General features: G+C 43.8%; 1 protein-coding gene and 1 long non-coding RNA gene across 4 annotated transcripts in view; one reads left to right on the top strand and one right to left on the bottom strand.

The window, feature by feature from the left end:
• Positions 1 to 18,707, top strand: part of LOC133658776 (cytosolic carboxypeptidase 4) — a 121,947-nt gene that overhangs the window by 52,802 nt on the left and 50,438 nt on the right. The window contains 4 exon segments of the mRNA XM_062061162.1: positions 4,603 to 4,768; positions 11,902 to 11,992; positions 13,365 to 13,631; positions 14,926 to 15,009. Coding sequence (XP_061917146.1) covers positions 4,603 to 4,768; positions 11,902 to 11,992; positions 13,365 to 13,631; positions 14,926 to 15,009 — 608 coding nt within the window.
• The window catches only part of LOC133658777 (uncharacterized), a 36,541-nt gene that overhangs the window by 3,594 nt on the left and 14,240 nt on the right, over positions 1 to 18,707 (bottom strand). The gene's annotated exons all lie outside the window — the stretch shown is intronic.

Below are 18,707 nucleotides of genomic sequence, written 5' to 3'. Positions count from 1 at the left end.
TCTTTTTTTGTACTTCCTTGCTCACAGTGAGCGGGAGTCATCCTTGACTTACAATCAGATTTGTTGAATTATATATATATATATATATATATATATATATATATATATATATATATATATATATATATATATATATATATATATATAACTAACAAAAATATAAATGCAACACTTTTGTGTTTGCTCCCATTTTTCATGAGTTAGACTCAAAGATCTAACATGTTTTACTATATACACCAGGGGTGTCCAAAGTGTGGCCCGGGGGCCATTTACGGCCCGCAGGTCATTTTTTAACGGCCCCACGGCACATTTTAAAAATACGATTGAAAAAAATAAAAAACAATAAAAGTGGTATTTAAAGAGCAAACAGGTGAAATGTAACAAAAAAATGTAGCAATGTTTACTCTAATCACACAAAGCTGCCATGCAGGCTGTTTCTTTCTTTAAAAAAATAATAATGAATCAAAATCAATGTCATTATGAATTATTGACCTATTCAAGGCTCCAATTACGTCACATTAAATATTTTGAGATATTTTTGGATGAAAATGTTGCATATTTTGTGTTTGCAGTGTAAAAAAACAAGCTGTTTTTTTTTAAAGAAGGGCCTAAAACGAACAAACAAAAAACATAAACAACAATAAAACTTATAATTGACAGATAGATCTGAAGTTGATCTAGAGATTATTGTGTTAAAAGTAAACAGTAAAAAAAAAAAAATTATAATTTATTTTTTAACACTTTAATGAGTAGGACCCATTTGGATCCCCTACAATTTTAGTGTGATTAGTTTTTAAGTGTCATTGCTCAAAAAATAATAATGAATTAAAATCAATGGTTTTATGAGTTATTGACCTTTTTAAGGCTCCAATTATTATATAATCTCAAATATCCCACTGAAAAATTTTATTGGGTGAAAATATTGCATATTTTGTGTTTTTTTTCATTAAAAAAAAGGGTTTTCTTTGACAAAAAGAGCATACAATTTAAATCTTTAAAAAATGTTAAATTGACAGATAGACCTAATGTTGATCTAGAGCAGGGGTCGGCAACCTTTACCACTCAAAGAGCCATTTTGGCAAGTTTCACACATTAAAGAAAGTAATGGGAGCCACAAAAATGTTTTTAAAATTTAAAATGAAAAACACCGATACAAAGCTTACATGCTTTGTGCTATGTTAACCAGGGGTCTCAGACACACGCACCGGCACGCACTTTAATGTGGGAACTGGATGTTAGTGCAGCCCGCGAGTTTTGAATGAATGTCGCTTGCGTCACGCTTGCCAACCCTCTCATTTTTCCCGGGAGACTCCCGAATATCAGAGCGTGATGACACTGCATTTGGCGCCCTCTACAGTCTGCCCAATCAGTGTACCTGCTCGGCCACAAGTGGAATGCAGCTTTAGCTTGCTCACGTATGTGACAGCAATGGTAGTAACTCAGCAGCAACACATCTTACACTGACGGTACCAATACCCAGAATCCCATGCAGCCCTAACTCTTCCGCTCAACCAACCACGAAGGGGGGGGGGGGTTGATGTGTGGGGGGATTTGGTGGTAGCGGGGTGTATAATGTAGACCGGAAGAGTTAGGACTGCATGGGATTCTGGGTAATGGTTGTGTTGTGTTTATGTTGTGTTACAGTGGGATGTTCTCCAGAAATGTGTTTTTCATTCTTTTTTGGTGTGGGTTCACAGTGTGGCGCATATTTGTAACGTAACAATGTTGAAGTTGTTTGATACGGCTACCGTCAGTGTAAGCTGTGTGGCTGATGAGTAACTATGCTTTGCTGTCTCCTGTGTGAGCAAGTAATAACAACATACAACATGTGGCTGGCCTGGCATGCTGTAAGTAAATGCTATAGAGGACAATTACTGCAGTGCAAGTAGGGCACGCCCTTTATATAGTAATAAGAGTGTTAATAGGATTATTCTTCCCTGGGAGTAGTCTATGAGAGACACTGACATCCATAAATCTCCTGGGAAAATCGAGGGGGTCGTCATGCATGTAGCTGAGCCGCATCAGAGTGGTCAAGGAGCCGCATGCGGCTCCGGAGCCGCGGGTTGCCGACCCCTGATCTAGAGATTTAAAAACTTGAATAATAACACAAATAATAATACTGAGTAATGATACATTTTTTATATTTTTGGGACCAAAACCCTTTGGGGTCCCCGGGATCAAGCCTGAGTGGAAGCCTAAATGTATATTTTTTATACATATATTGTATTGGTTTTTAAAATAAAAAATATCAAAATGGCCCCTGCTAGCTTTGATTTTTCAATGTGCGGCCCTCAGTGGAAAAAGTTTGGACACCCCTGATATACACATAAAAAAAGACCTATTCCTCTCAAATATTGTTCACAAATGTGTCTAAATCTGTGTAGCACTTCTTCTTTACCAAGATAATCCATCCTACCTCACAGGTGTGGCATATGCTGATTAAACAGCATGATTATTGCACAGGTGTGTCTTAAACTGCCCATGATAAAAGGCCACTTTGAAATGTGCAGTTTTGCTTTATTGGGGTTCTGGAGGGTCAGAAAAGCAGTCAGTATCTGGTGTGCAACACATCTCCTTTGCATAGAGTTGATTAGGTTGTTGATTGTGGCCTGTGGAATGTTGGTCCACTCCTCTTCAATGGCTGTACAAAGTTGCTGGATATTGGCAGGAACTGGAACACGCTGTCGTATATGTCCATCCACAGCATCCTAAACAGGCTCAATGTATGACATGTCCGGTGAGTATACTGGCCATGCATGAACTGGGATGTTTTCAGCTTCCAGGAATTGTGTACAGATCTTTGCAACATAGGGCCATGCATTGTCATACTGCAACATGAGGTGATGGTCTCGGGTAAATGGCACAACAATGGGCCTCAGGATCTCATCTCGATATCGCTGTGCATTCAAAATGCCATCAATGAAATGCACTTGCTTTCGTTGTTTACGATCAAACCATGATCGTAACACTACCCCCACCGTGGGCCACTCGATTCACAACGCTGACATCAGCAAACCGCTCTAACACACACACTGTCTGCCATCTGCCCTGAACAATGAAAACTGGGATTCATCCGTGAAGCGAACACCTCTCCAAGTGGTCAACGTGAATGTGGGCATTTGCCCAATGAAGTCGGTTTCGACGACGAACTGCAGTCAGGTCGAGACTCTGATGCGGACGGTGAGCATGCAAAAAAGCTTTCCTGAACCGTTTCTTACAGTTTGTGCAAAAATTATTTGGTTATGCAAACCAATTGTTGCAGTAACTGTCCGGGTGGCAAGTCTCAGACGATTATGGAGGTACACCTGAGCTGGTGTGGTTAAAAGTGGTCGGCAGTTGTGAGGCCGGTTGGATGTACTGCCAAATTCTCTGAAACAGCTTTGGAGACAGCTTATGGTAGAGAAATTAACATTCAATTTTCAGGCAACAGTTCTGGGGGACATCCGTGCAGTCAACATGCCAGCTCCCTCAAAACATCTGTGGCCTTGTGCTGCGTGATAAAACTGCACATTACAGATTGGCCTTTTATTGTGGGCAGCCTAAGGCACACCTGTGCAATAATCGTGCTGTTTGATCAGCATCTTGATATGACACACCTGTGAGGTGGGATGGATTATCTTGGCAAAGAAAAAATGCTCACAAACAATTATTTTTTTTTTAGTGTTTGTGAACAATATTTGAGGAATTGGTCTTTTGTGTATATCGTAAAGTTTTAGATCTTTGAGTTCAACTCATGAAAAATGGGAGAAAAACCAAAATTGTTGCGTTTATATTTCTGTTCAGTGTATATACATATATATACGTATATATATATATATATATTTATATATATACATATACATACATATATATACATACATATATATATACATATATACATACATATATATATATATACATACATATATATATACATATACATATATATACATACATATATATACATACATATATATATACATATACATATGCATATATATATATATATATATATATACATACATATATATATATATACATACATATATATATACATACATATATATATACATACATATATATATATACATACATATATATATACATACATATATATATATATATATATATATATATATATATATATATACACACACACACACACACACACACACACACACACACACACACACACACACACACACACACGTACATATATACATATATTTATACATGTACACACACATATATATATATATACATATATGTATACATATATACATTTATACATACATACTTTGCCAAACATGCTCCTATGCTCATAAAACCAGCAATGTCACGTGATTAAAAAAAAAAAAAAAAGGGAACTGGTATTTTTCAAAGGGAGTATAGTACCGTTTTTGATTCATTAGTACCGCGGTACTTTACTAGTACCGGTACAACCCTATATATACTTATGAATAGATTTTTAAACTTAAAGAATCAATATTATATCATTGGAAAAAGTATCACGACATATTACAATAATGATGGACTTTCCCAGACGTAATCGTGACCAGACTAATATGTGTTACTTCAGTGCAAAATGCCTGAAAAAAATCATGATAAATCTGTCTCACTCAGGAGCTGGATTTGAGTTCACAGAGGAGTTCTCCCTCATCTTCTTCTTCTTCTTCCAATGATGACACTGCGCTATGCGACAATTTAGCTTGTCACAATGGGGAAAGACGCTGGAGTACTGAAGTTTTGTTACAGGCCAAAAAAGATCCACCAAATCAAACCAAATCAGGTTAGTTGCATTTACGATTTCTTATACCATGTCTAATATTGAGGTTGGAAACAGGCCTGACTCACAGCCCATCTTGCTTGGTCAGAAACATGCATATGAAACATGCACACAAAACTAAATCTCATGCAAAACAATTGATTTAAAAGCACGTCAGAAGACAACAAACAACAATACTCAAAAAGAGTAGAGAGTGTCTGACTAAACAGGATACACGCATAAAAGCAATCTGGCTGTTTTTGTCCCGATTTTTCCTCTTCCGACCAAAAACTGCAAACAGTCATTATCTTATGCCTCATATGATTGTCTTATAAGATTGTTTTGTGGTCTACGGTGTCTTAAGAGTGAATTTGGGTCTCTACAGGCCCTGCTGAATTTCATCTCAGGGAACAAGGAGGAGCAGAGAAGAGTTCAGTGGGAGCTTAAATATAAGATCAGGAGGTGTAAAAAGGATCATAAGAACAATGTGGAACAAAGGTTGGAGCAGAACAATACCTGGTGGACTAGCCTGAAACATACTTGGTCATCAAGCTTCTGGTGACCAAGAGTGGGCCAACAAACTGAATCGTTTTTTCAACAGGTTTGGCTTTGTCCTCACTGCAAACCCCGTACATGTAACCCGTACTCCATAGCAGCCCCAACAGTTCATCCCAGTACCTACCTTATACCAGCTCCATGTACAAGTTTCACACCTCCCTGACCAACCATTCTCTGTCACAGACGGACCCCTACAACTTACCAGCCCAGTTCAGCAGACACACATCCCCAAGCTGTTTTGATTAGGTGATCACAGCTCACTGGTGAGGTCTAGTACATATTTAACCTTAGCCTAGGCCTGGAAAAAGTCCCCATCCTGTGCAAGACCTCCTGTGTGGTTACAAGCCTCCAAACATCTCATCCAAAGGAGCCAAAACACTACAGACCATTGTGATTGACTTACGGTAATCAGTTCCACCATCCATCCCGGTGAAGATCCAGGGATCAAACATTGAGATAGTGGAATCTTTTAAATATTTAGATGTTCACCTCATCTACCAATTGGACAGGACGAATGACACAAACACCCTGTAAAATGTCCTCCACCTATTAAGGAGACTGAGGATTTTATTGTGTGCAGGTCTTTCTTGCGCACCTTTTATGAGATTGCAGTGACTTCAGCAGTGTTCCATGTCTCTGTATGCTAGGCTGGGGGCAGCTGTGTCAGGGACAGAAGACTTCATAGACTGATCAGGAGACCTGACTCTGTCCTACTGGACACAATCAAGAATGAAGGATGTTAGCCAAACTGACATCCATAGTAGACATCCTTCTACGCCTTAAGTAGTTCCTTCAGAGAAGACTGTTATATCAGCCTTGTAAGAAGGAGCATTGCTGCAGGTCATTTCTAAATATGTGTGCTCTGTTTGCAATGTGAGTGTTATTATTGCTATATTTTAATCCATCCCAAATTATATGTATTACTTTTTTAATCTTTCATTAATGTCATTCACGTCTGTACTAAATCATGTTTACTTTTGTTTATTGTGTCTAAATTATATGGACATATGCACAATGTGGAATAAATAAAGTCATTCCTATCTTGTCCGATAAGCAAAGGACTGGCTAATTTCTCATCCAGTACAATATCATCCATATGCTGGAAGATCTAATTTCCTCATTTTATTACACACTTCAGTTGTTGCATGGCATAAAACATGTTAATACTGTCACTATTTTCACTCTGAACCTTTTTAACCTCATAACTGGTACACGGGGCTTCTGGGTCGTGTTTGTGTTGCTATCGTAATTGCTCAATATCAAGTAAGATCAACGTTGAGCTGCAGTAACGCTAAACCCACTAGGCTTTTTGCGGTCTGCAGACGTGGTAAACACAACAGCGGCCTGCGGACCGTCTCCAGGTGCCTGCGAGGGACCCCAGTAAACCAACTGCCCATCCTTGCTGGCATCGCCCCGGCAAACATCAGACGAGAAGCAGCCACACTGGCCCTCTCCCGAAAGGCACAGACCAGCGAATCCCACCTCCTCCATAAGATCGTCACAGAAACACCACGACACGTGCGCCTAAAGTCAAGGTGTCCCTTTGCCATGCAAGCCCACGAGCTGCTCAGCACAACATCAGCTGATACTTCCAAGGCCACCTGGGTCAAGACGAGATGGAGAGAACAGTGGAAGTTATCAGAATCATCTAGGTTGCACCACTACATCGACGACCCCACAGACGTCAGGAACTGCCCCGGAAGCAGTGGACAACCCTCAACCGCTTGAGGACCGGCGTCGGACGCTACGGAGCAGCGATGAAGAGGTGGGGACTTGCGGAAGACGCCTCCTGCGAGTGTGGGGACCCAGTCCAGACAGTAGAGCATATAGTAACTAGTTGCCCCAAACACCGGCCACCAAATGGCGAACAAGGTCTGATTGACCTGGACGATGACACGTTGACCTGGCTCGCCTCAACAGAGCTGAAAATCTAGACACACGACAGAAGAAGAAGATCAAGTAAGATCAATATCAATATTTCCATATCAACAGAAGAAAGTCAGCTAAATGATTTTTTTGGAGTAGGCCTACCCAGATAAAAACCCATGCATGCACGGGGAGAACATGCAAACGGCATGTCCAAACGACGGTTTGAATCTCAATCTCCTGCGGCCAATATGTAACCACTAGGCCACCGTGGTCCTTGCTTTAATATTTTAATGTTTATTTCACCAATAAACAACCATCTTATCCAACAACTAAACAGGGTTTACACTAGTGGAGCGGAAAAGGGAAAGCCGACATGGAATGGAGAACATGAAGAGAAAAATAATTGCATGAAATTCTAGATCGTAACAAACGTTTTTTTCTCAATCATGGCAAAGGACAATGAATTTCAATAGGTAGACTGTGATCTTTGGGCTCTCGACATACAGCTACAAAAGTAAAACACAACGAAAGAACCCCAAAACGAAGCAATAAACAATACATGTTGTGCACAGATGATTGTACCATGCACGGACAAACAACAAAACAAAAACACAATTTTAACACCCAAATGGCTCCACGCCATTGTCTGCTTGGGTGGGTGTCACGTCCAAAGACGGGAACAGACCCAACAAAGCAACCAAGAGAGCCTACTCTTTTGTAGGCTGCCCACTCACTCTTTGCCAATGTCCAGTCCGCGGGGATACATGCTTGTTCAGCCAGGGTTCTGTAAAGCTCATCCATCCAAAGGGTCAACGCAAGCTCCACAGGCCAGTCTCTCTCTCCGCATCTTCTCCGGTCTCTCCACGCAGACTCTGGTGTGGCAGAGAGCCAGCAGCTGGTCTGCTATGGAGACATGGCCATGACCCCCCAAAGCAGATCCAAAAGTTTTCAAAAAAGCCCCCAAAAGGCCACAAAGGTGCCAACCCTTGTTGCACAGACCCGAAAACACAAGCGCAAACACAAGCGCAAACACAAGCGCACAGAGCTCCTGCAAGAAGCAGTCACTACATAGGCGCCATCTTGAAATACTACTACTACTACTACTACTATGGCCGTTCCTGTCGCATGTGACGAACTGCTTCCCATTTTAAGCGTCTCTCTTCCAAGAATGACTTGTATGCGTCTTGAGAGACTCTGCAGCATTTGTTAATTGCTGCCAGTTCCAATCTCAGTTGACAATGTTGATGGAGAAATATTTCATGTCCCTCTTGATTACATCTTTAATATGCAGGCGGGGACGTCCTTGTTTGCACGGAGCATTGGCTAGTTCGCCATACAATAAGAATTTGGGGCGGCGAGCGTCATCCATACGATGAATGTGTCCGGCCCATTTGAGATGGCATTGGCGAAGAGTTGTGTACAGGTCACTGGAGCCTGTTTTCTTTAGTCTGATTGAGTTGGTTACATGGTCCTTCCAACAAATGACCAGTATGGAACGAAGGCAGAGGAAGTGAAATGCATTGAGGCGATGTTTGTTCCTGCGGTATGTTGTCCATGACTCAGATGCGTATATTAAGGTGCTAAGTACACATGTGTGGTATACACGTACTTTGAGGAGCAAGGAAAGGTTATTGTTGATCCAGACACCCTTTCTCAATTTGCTAAAAATTGATGATGCCCTTCCAATGCGCATGTCAAGTTTTGCATCAAGGTTCTTGGTGTTGGAGACTGTGGATCCCAGGTAGGTGAATTTGTCCACCACAGATAGTGGTGTGTTGGAGATGGAGATAGCAGGGTTCAGGGTTGCAGTTTGGGCAAGGACAACTGTCTTTTTTAAGTTAATCTGCAGGCCGAACTCTTTGCATGCCGAGTCAAAAGATGTGCAGAGCGGGTGGGTGGCAAAGCCAGCATCATCAGCATAAAGCAGTTCACGTACCATGACATGACTTTCTTTGGTCTTAGCCCGCAGTCTGGATGGATTGAATATTTTTCCTGAGCTGCAGGTATGTAAGAGGATACCAGAGTCTTCGGGGAAAGTGCAACGTAGTAGGGCAGCGAAAAATATTTCAAAGAGGGTAGGTTGCAAGAACACAACCCTGCTTCAACCTACATCTCATCTGGAATTCATCAGAGCAAGTGCTTTCAAATTGTACCGTTGCCCTCATGCCACCCTGAAATTCAGTAGTCATCTTCGGTAGTTTAGTCTTTGCAGAACAAAGAAGAATCCAGATTGGCTGACGTAGTCAAAGGCCTTAGTCAAATCCACAAACACCAGAAAAGGTTTTTGATGTTAAATGCACTTTTCCTGTAATTGTCGAACACAGAACACCATGTCTACTGGGGAACAACCGGTTCGAAACCCACACTGGCTTTAAGGAAGGATACGGTCTGCAAGGACTTGTAGTTGTGGTAGGAGAGTTCGAGCAAATATCTTTCCCGCAACATTGAGCAGAGAAATTCCTCTGTAGTTAAAGTTAAAGTACTAATAATTGTCACATACACACTAGGTGTGGCGAAATTATTTTCTGCATTTGACCCATCACCCTTGATCACCCCCTGGGAGGTGAGGGAAGCAGTGATAGCGGTGGCCACGCCCGGGAATCATTGTTACTGTCTGCACGGTCCCCTTTGTTTTTATAGATGGTGATGATGTTAGCATCTCGAAAGACATCTGGGAGATATCTATTGTTCCAGCAAGACACAAACAGATGGCGTAAAACAGACGAGTGCATCCCCACCTGCCTTAAAAACCTCAGAATGGAGGCGGTCAGCTCCGTGAGACTTGTTGTTTTTATGGGCGTTTATGGCAGATTTGACGTCCTCAATAGTGATGTCAGCATCCAGGTCAGTCAGAGGGGGGAGCTCAGGGACAGCAGCAGTTATTGCCAGTGTGTTGGTTGTGACAGGCTGGCCATAGAGAATGCTATAATACTCAACCCAACGTGTCAGATGAGATTCCAGATCAGTCAGGAATCCACCAGCTAGGGAATGTAGGGGAGAGGACTTTTGGGGGACTAGGCATTAAGCTTCTTTCAGGCCTTTGAAGACACCTCTGATGTTGCCACTAGATGCACATGACACAATACGGTTAAAAAAGTAGCAGGCTGGCATGAGCCTTGAACCAGTCTGGCTGTGACCTGGATAGCTTTCCAAAGCTGGGGAATCCCGCTTTTGTGGTGATAGAGTGGAAGTGCTGTCAGGCAGAGGTGATGTCCGCAGGTGAGAGGGATGGGTCAGTGTTATCTGCATGCAGTGATGAGGTGGCATAGCTAGACACAAGTACTTCTTGGAACGCATGTTGCAGTGCAGGACCATAGGTAGCAGAAACATCCAAGCGAGGATCGGGCTTGGGCCTGGTGTGATGAAGCTTTATTGGGGTCAACCTTACTTTGCAGCGTACAAGGGCGTGATCAGTATCACAGTCTGCTGAATGCAGTGTTTGGCAATGTGTTACATCTTTTAAGTGCTCACGCTTCACCAGCACATGGTCAAGTTGGTGCCAGTGTTTAGAATGAGGGTGACACCTGGTGACTTTGGAGGAGTTTGAGCCCTGAAAGAAGGAAGAGGGGATACAGAGTTGGTGTTTTCAGCAGAGTTCCCGCAGAAGTTGTCCATTGTCATTCATGTTGCCATTACCATGGTCTCCCAGGATGTCAAGCCATGCGCTGGAGTTCACACCGGCTCTGGCATTGAAGTCCCCAAGAATCAGAAGGCGTTCGGTTGAGGGGGTCTTTTGAATAATGGAGCTCAGTTGATTGTAGAAAGTCTCTTTTGAATCCAGGTCAGAGGTCAGTGTAGTGGCATAAGTGGCTATGATTGTGACTGGGCCACAGTTTGTGTGAAGGCGCAGGGAGGAGAGGTGTGGGGTTGGCCATGCATTAGTCTGTCGCAATCTGGGAAACCATTCCAGAATAAGGTGTAGTTTTTTTCTTGGACAGAACCAGGTTTCACTAAGAGCAGCGACAAAGATGTTGAGGCAAGGTAGTTCCACATCAATGAGGGCTGATTTGCGAGGTGAGGCATTGTCCATCTCAGATCCAACGCCAAGGTAGCGCACATTCCAGCATGCAATGGATGTATATGTGGCAGTTGCAGGATGTCAACCAGCCGTAGAACGACAGCTCTCTTGAGAACAGAGCGCTCCCAAGTTGCCAGTCGTGGAGGCATAATATTTGAATTTATGAAGAGAAGAGATGCTCATAATGAAGAGCGGCGGGGCAGAATTTTGTGAAAGCATGCTTGCCCAAGACAAACTTCCGTGTCTGGACTCAGTGCTACAGGTTCTGACGGAACACAAGTGTGTGACAGTTGGTGTAGCTTATGAGTTATCCCGCAGTGACCAACAAACTAGATCTATTGCCCCGTGACCATTGGCGATGTGCTCTTCTGCTCACTAGGCGGCTGAGACAGGCCAATTCAGGTGCTGTGACAGCAGACACGCCCTGAACTCAGCCTACAAGCCCCTGCTGCCAGGCTAGCTAGGTGGACTGGGTTTCGTCTGGTCGCTCGCCTTTGACCTGTCTGGCTTGCTTAGAGCTACCAGGGGTACAAGCCCCCTGCCAGCATAGCTCTCAGGGTCATTGAGACACACAAGCTGTTCCGCCACACCAAGGCACCAGTCCATAGAACAGCTTGAAATACAGTATACCAGTGATGTATTGAAAAATATATACAGTACCAAAAATGTGTGATTTACTACTTGGTGGTCTGTCCTATATGTTGGCTTACAGATGCTGCCATTTTAAAGGCCAAAGATTTCAACAGTCATAATGGCCTCCTTAAAACGAGCTCTGTAGTCGGAAGCAAAGTCATGCAGACAAGGTAAGGATTTCATTTTTGCGTTTTTTGACTCTTGAATATCACAAATCTAATGATATGACTTCAATTTCACTCAACAATGTCATATTGAAGCGACAGAGATTGAGAACAAATGAATAAATCAGTGGAACAAATCAGGTTTATCTAGCTAGATGGGCTAATAATCTATTATTATTTAATATATAGCCCTTACTCACAAGAGTCTCAAAGGGCTTTACAAACTAAAATCGACATCCCCTGATCTCGACCCACATCCGGGCAAGGAATACCTCAAACAATCCCAGATGGGGAAAAAAGAAGGAACTTGAAGGGATTATTGAGCGGGTACAGTAATTGAATTGTCATATTAATATTGATAAATTAATTAATTGTTAAAATAATAGATGAGTCATGTGGAGGAGTGTATCTTCTTCTCAGCATAAGTCAATTGAAGATATTTATAAAATGAATACAGCTAGCCTTTCATTAAAATGAACAAAACAAAGATCTGCTTTACGACTTTTCCGCCACAAAGACAGATAAACCCCAGTTTGTGAGGTTATCGCATTGGTGCAGCACCAAGAGGACATCGAACTTGACTAAATGGAGGAAATAAAATTGGTAACAAAGTTTTCGTATTGCGAACCAGCGGAATGATACCTTTGCAAAAGAAGCGCAACACCCGGCCTGCGCTGTGTCTAATTTCCAGCGGGCCGACTGATTGCATTGCGAGCTTCCTGTCTGACAGTGACGCGTCCCGATGAGCGCTGATCACGTCCTTAATGTAGAAACATCCTCCCAACACTAGTTCAAAAATATTATTGTGTGCAGACCAATTGATTTCATCATAATACAATAAGCGATGTAGGAGGCCAAAACATGCAGCTGATTGATTATGTGACGTCAGACCAGGAAGCAGAGACCAGAAAGAGCTATCACACTCTGGTGAAAGCCACAATTGTAAGCAGATATCAATTATTTCTTACTCTATAAAACTATTTGTCTGCACAAAAGTATTTTACTAGTATTCAAAGAAGACATGATGAACACATACAATTTATCCTTCCAACACACCGGTATGGGGGTGGCCTCAGCAGGTGTTAACACATTGGAGGGGGAGGGAAGTTTAATATGAGACGATTTGACTTTGAAGTTGATCGTCGAATCAAATAGAATATTTGAAGATAGCCCTATTAATTTGTTTTCTTCATGGTAGCTAAGGTATCAATTACTTATTTCAATATTGATGAAATACAAATCAATGTTTAAACTTTCTTGTAATGTTTTTTTTTTATGTATTTTTATTCTGAACATTTGTTAATCATTGCCCCCTCTCCTCCTTCAATGCAGATTAATTGAAGAAACTTTTCAGTTCAAACTTGTTTTCTGCTTTTAGTGAGGAAGCAAAGTCTGGTCCAGCAAATGATGGCTGTAATGACAACAAAGAGGAAAACAACAACTCTTACGATTTCACAACGATAGACAAGTTAATTGAAAGACAAGGCGTTTTCATCCCATACCATGAACCCACCATGTACCATGCTGCAGCCGTCAAAACCAAATCTATTCCGGGATTTGACATCCTGGCTTTCCCTGATTTTTGGGGTCATGTCCCGAAACCAGCAAATGAACCCATGGCCTCACGCAAGCCGGGCGTTCAAAGGTACCCTTTTACACATCACGTAAGCTGAGTCAGATGAAATGATTGAATGCAAACCAAACACAAACTGTCTCATTTTCTTTTATAAAACTTAAAGGCCTACTGAAATGAATTTTTTTTATTTAAACGGGGATAGCAGATCCATTCTATGTGTCATACTTGATCATTTTGGGATATTGCCATATTTTTGCTGAAAGGATTTAGTATAGAACGTCGTCGATAAAGTTCGCAACTTTTGGTCTCTGATAAAAAAAAGCCTTGCCCCTACCGGAAGTAGCGTGACGTTGTCAGTTGTTCACTTCCTCATATTTTCCTATTGTTTTCAACACAGCTAGAGCTATTCGGACCGAGAAAGCGACGATTACCCCATTAATTTGAGCGAGGATGAAAGAGTCGTGGATGAGGGACGTTAGAGTGACGGACTAGAATGCAGTGAAAGACATATCTTTTTTCGCTCGGACCGTAACTTAGGTACAAGCTGGCTCATTGGATTCCACACTCTCTCCTTTTTCTATTGTGGATCACGGATTTGTATTTCAAACCACCTCGGATACTTTATCCTCTTGAAAATGAGAGTCGAGAACGTGAAATGGACATTCACAGTGACTTTTATCTCCACGACAATACATCGGCAAAGCACTTTAGCTACAGAGCTAACGTGATAGCATTGTGCTTAACTGCGGATAGAAACAGAAGAAACATGCCCCTGACTGGAAGGATAGACAAAAGATCAACAATACTACTATTACTTCTACTATTAGGAGACACCGAACCAAACCCAGGACCTGTAACCACACGGTTAATGCTGTCCAGCCTGGCAAAGCCTAGCAATGCTGTTGCTTACGACGCCATTGAAGCTAACTTAGCTACGGGACCTCGACAGAGCTATGCTAAAAACATTAGCTATCCACCTACGCCAGCCAGCCCTCATCTGCTCATCAACACCCGTGCTCACCTGCGTTCCAGCGATCTACGGCGCGACGGAGGACTTCACCCGATCATAGGTGCGGTCGGCGGCTAGCGTCGGATAGCGCGTCTGCTATCCAACTCAAAGTCCTCCTGGTTGTGTTGCTGCAGCCAGCCGCTAATACACCGATCCCACCTACAGCTTTCTTCTTTGCAGTCTCCATTGTTCATTAAACAAATTGCAAAAGATTCACCAACACAGATGTCCAGAATACTGTGGAATTCTTCGATGAAAACAGACGCTGTTTGTCAAAATGTTTTTCAAAAAGGTTTGTAAGTCATTACTTAATCCTAAAGTCATTGTAATGCCATACAATACTTGTTTTGTCAGGCAGAAAGTGATTGAAGATATCCAGCGTTTCATGAATACAGATGACATCATCAACCAAGTTGTCTTTGACATGGAGGATGACAGGTGGGTAGACAGTACACACTAACCCACAAACGTGTTTATGTCTTACATAGTACAGTATAAGACATTTCAAAATATAAATCAATGCAAAACCATGAAAAACGTTAGGGGTGTCTTGAACTTTTTCACTTCCAATACGATACCGATTATGGAACTTTGAGTTTTAACCAATACAGATTCTAATCTGATACGATATTAGCACAAATCATACATGCTTTTATTCTTGGTTGTGTGGAATGTTATGAAAGGTAAGATCAAGTGAAATGACTGAAATAGAGAACAATGCTAACATTAACCCATTTATTAATAACCATCCGGAATGGATTCAGAGTAATTGTTTTTTGAGACACTTAGTAAGCCAAAATAATTCATTAAGTTAAAGGCCTACTGAAATGATTTTTTATTTATTTAAACGGGGATAGCAGATCCATTCTATGTGTCATACTTGATCATTTCGCGATATTGCCATATTTTTGCTGAGAGGATTTAGTAGAGTGAGAGTGCTCCCCCGGGTGATTCCCTCGTTCTACTGGGGGACTTCAACGCTCATGTTGGCAGCGACAGTGAAACCTGGAGAGGCGTGATTGGGAAGAATGGCCGCCCGGATCTGAACCCGAGCGGTGTTTTGTTATTGGACTTTTGTGCCCGTCACAGATTGTCCATAACGAACACCATGTTCAAACATAAGGGTGTCCATATGTGCACTTGGCACCAGGACACCCTAGGCCGCAGTTCCATGATCGACTTTGTAGTTGTGTCGTCGGATTTGCGGCCTCATGTTTTGGACACTCGGGTGAAGAGAGGGGCGAAGCTTTCTACCGATCACCACCTGGTGGTGAGTTGGCTGCGATGGTGGGGGAGGATGCCGGACAGACCTGGCAGGCCCAAACGCATTGTGAGGGTTTGCTGGGAACGTCTGGCAGAGTCTCCTGTCAGAGAGAGTTTCAATTCCCACCTCCGGAAGAACTTTGAACATGTCACGAGGGAGGTGCTCGACATTGAGTCCGAATGGACCATGTTCCGCGCCTCTATTGTCGAGGCGGCTGATTGGAGCTGTGGCCGCAAGGTAGTTGGTGCCTGTCGTGGCGGTAATCCTAGAACCCGTTGGTGGACACCGGTGGTGAGGGATGCCGTCAAGCTGAAGAAGGAGTCCTATTGGGTTCTTTTGGCTCATAGGACTCCTGAGGCAGCGGACAGGTACCGACAGGCCAAGCGCTGTGCGGCTTCAGCGGTCGCGGAGGAAAAAACTCGAACATGGGAGGAGTTCGGGGAAGCCATGGAAAACGACTTCCGGACGGCTTCGAAGTGATTCTGGACCACCATCCGCCGCCTCAGGAAGGGGAAGCAGTGCACTATCAACACCGTGTATGGTGAGGATGGTGTTCTGCTGACCTCGACTGCGGATGTTGTGGATCGGTGGAGGGAATACTTCGAAGACCTCCTCAATCCCACCAACATGTCTTCCTATGAGGAAGCAGTGCCTGGGGAATCTGTGGTGGGCTCTCCTATTTCTGGGGCTGAGGTTGCTAAAAAGCTCCTCGGTGGCAAGGTGGATGAGATCCGCCCGAAGTTCCTTAAGGCTCTGGATGCTGTGGGGCTGTCTTGGTTGACAAGACTCTGCAGCATCGCGTGGACATCGGGGGTGGTACCTCTGGATTGGCAGACCGGGGTGGTGGTTCCTCTCTTTAAGAAGGGGACCCAGAGGGTGTGTTCTAACTATCGTGGGATCACACTCCTCAGCCTTCCCGGTAAGGTCTATTCGGGTGTGCTGGAGAGGAGGCTACGCCGGATAGTCGAACCTCGGATTCAGGAGGAACGGTGTGGTTTTCGTCCTGGTCGTGGAACTTTGGACCAGCTCTATACTCTTGGCAGGGTCCTTGAGGGTGCATGGGAGTTTGCCCAACCAGTCTACATGTGTTTTGTGGACTTGGAGAAGGCATTCGACCATGTCCCTCGGGAAGTCCTGTGGGGAGTGCTCAGAGAGTATGGGGTATCGGACTTTCTGATTGTGGCGGTCCGCTCCCTGTATGATCAGTGCCAGAGTTTGGTCCGCATAACAGGCAGTAAGTCGGACACGTTTCCAGTAAGGGTTGGACTCCGCCAAGGCTGCCCTTTGTCACCGATTCTGTTCATAACTTTTATGGACAGAATTTCTAGGCGCAGTCAAGGCGTTGAGGGGATCTGGTTTGGTGGCTGCAGGATTAGGTCTCTGCTTTTTGCAGATGATGTGGTCCTGATGGCTTCATCTGGCCAGGATCTTCAGCTCTCGCTGGATCGGTTCGCAGCTGAGTGTGAAGCGACTGGGATGAGAATCAGCACCTCCAAGTCAGAGTCCATGGTTCTCGCCCGGAAAAGGGTGGAGTGCCATCTCCGGGTTGGGGAGGAAACCCTGCCCCAAGTGGAGGAGTTCAAGTACCTTGGAGTCTTGTTCACGAGTGGGGGGGGAGTGGATCGTGAGATCGACAGGCGGATCGGTGCGGCGTCTTCAGTAATGCGGACGCTGTATCGATCCGTTGTGGTGAAGAAGGAGCTGAGCCGGAAGGCAAAGCTCTCAATTTACCGGTCGATCTACGTTCCCATCCTCACCTATGGTCATGAGCTTTGGGTTATGACCGAAAGGACAAGATCACGGGTACAAGCGGCCGAAATGAGTTTCCTCCGCCGGGTGGCGGGGCTCTCCCTTAGAGATAGGGTGAGAAGCTCTGCCATCCGGGGAGAGCTCAAAGTAAAGCCGCTGCTCCTCCACATCGAGAGGAGCCAGTTGAGGTGGTTCGGGCATCTGGTCAGGATGCCACCCGAACGCCTCCCTAGGGAGGTGTTTAGGGCACGTCCGACCGGTAGGAGGCCACGGGGAAGACCCAGGACACGTTGGGAAGACTATGTCTCCCGGCTGGCCTGGGAACGCCTCGGGATCCCCCGGGAAGAGCTGGACGAAGTGGCTGGGGAGAGGGAAGTCTGGGTTTCCCTGCTTAGGCTGCTTCCCCCGCGACCCGACCTCGGATAAGCGGAAGAAGATGGATGGATGGATGGATGATTTAGTAGAGAACATCGACGATAAAGTTCGCAACTTTTGGTTGCTGATAAAAAAAGCCTTGCCTGTACCGGAAGTAGCGTGACGTCGCAGGTTGAAGGGCTCCTCACATTTCCCCATTGTTTACACCAGCAGCGAGAGCAATTCGGACCGAGAAAGCGATGATTACCCCATTAATTTGAGCCAGGATGAAAGATTCGTGGATGAGGAACGTGAGAGTGAAGGACTAGAGCGCAGTGCAGGACGTATCTTTTTTCGCTCTGACCGTAACTTAGGTACAAGGGCTCATTGGATTCCACACTTTGTCCTTTTTCTATTGTGGATCACGGATTTGTATTTTAAACCACCTCGGATACTATATCCTCTTGAAAATGAGAGTCGAGAACGCGAAATGGACATTCACAGTGACTTTTATCTCCACAACAATACATCGGCGAAACTCTTTAGCTACGGAGCTAACGTGATAGCATTGTGCTTAAATGCAGATAGAAACAAAAGAAATAAGCCCCTGACTGGAAGGATGGACAGAAAATCAACAATACTATTAAACCATGGACATGTAAATACACGGTTAATGCTTTCCAGCCTGGCGAAGCTTAACAATGCTCTTGCTAACGACGCCATTGAAGCTAACTTAGCAACGGGACCTCACTGAGCTATGATAAAAACA

Source organism: Entelurus aequoreus, linkage group LG10, assembly GCF_033978785.1.
Source record: "Entelurus aequoreus isolate RoL-2023_Sb linkage group LG10, RoL_Eaeq_v1.1, whole genome shotgun sequence".
Lineage (NCBI taxonomy): Eukaryota > Metazoa > Chordata > Actinopteri > Syngnathiformes > Syngnathidae > Entelurus > Entelurus aequoreus.
Note: the sequence above shows the minus strand (reverse complement) of the source record. Positions and strands in the feature narration are given on the sequence as shown.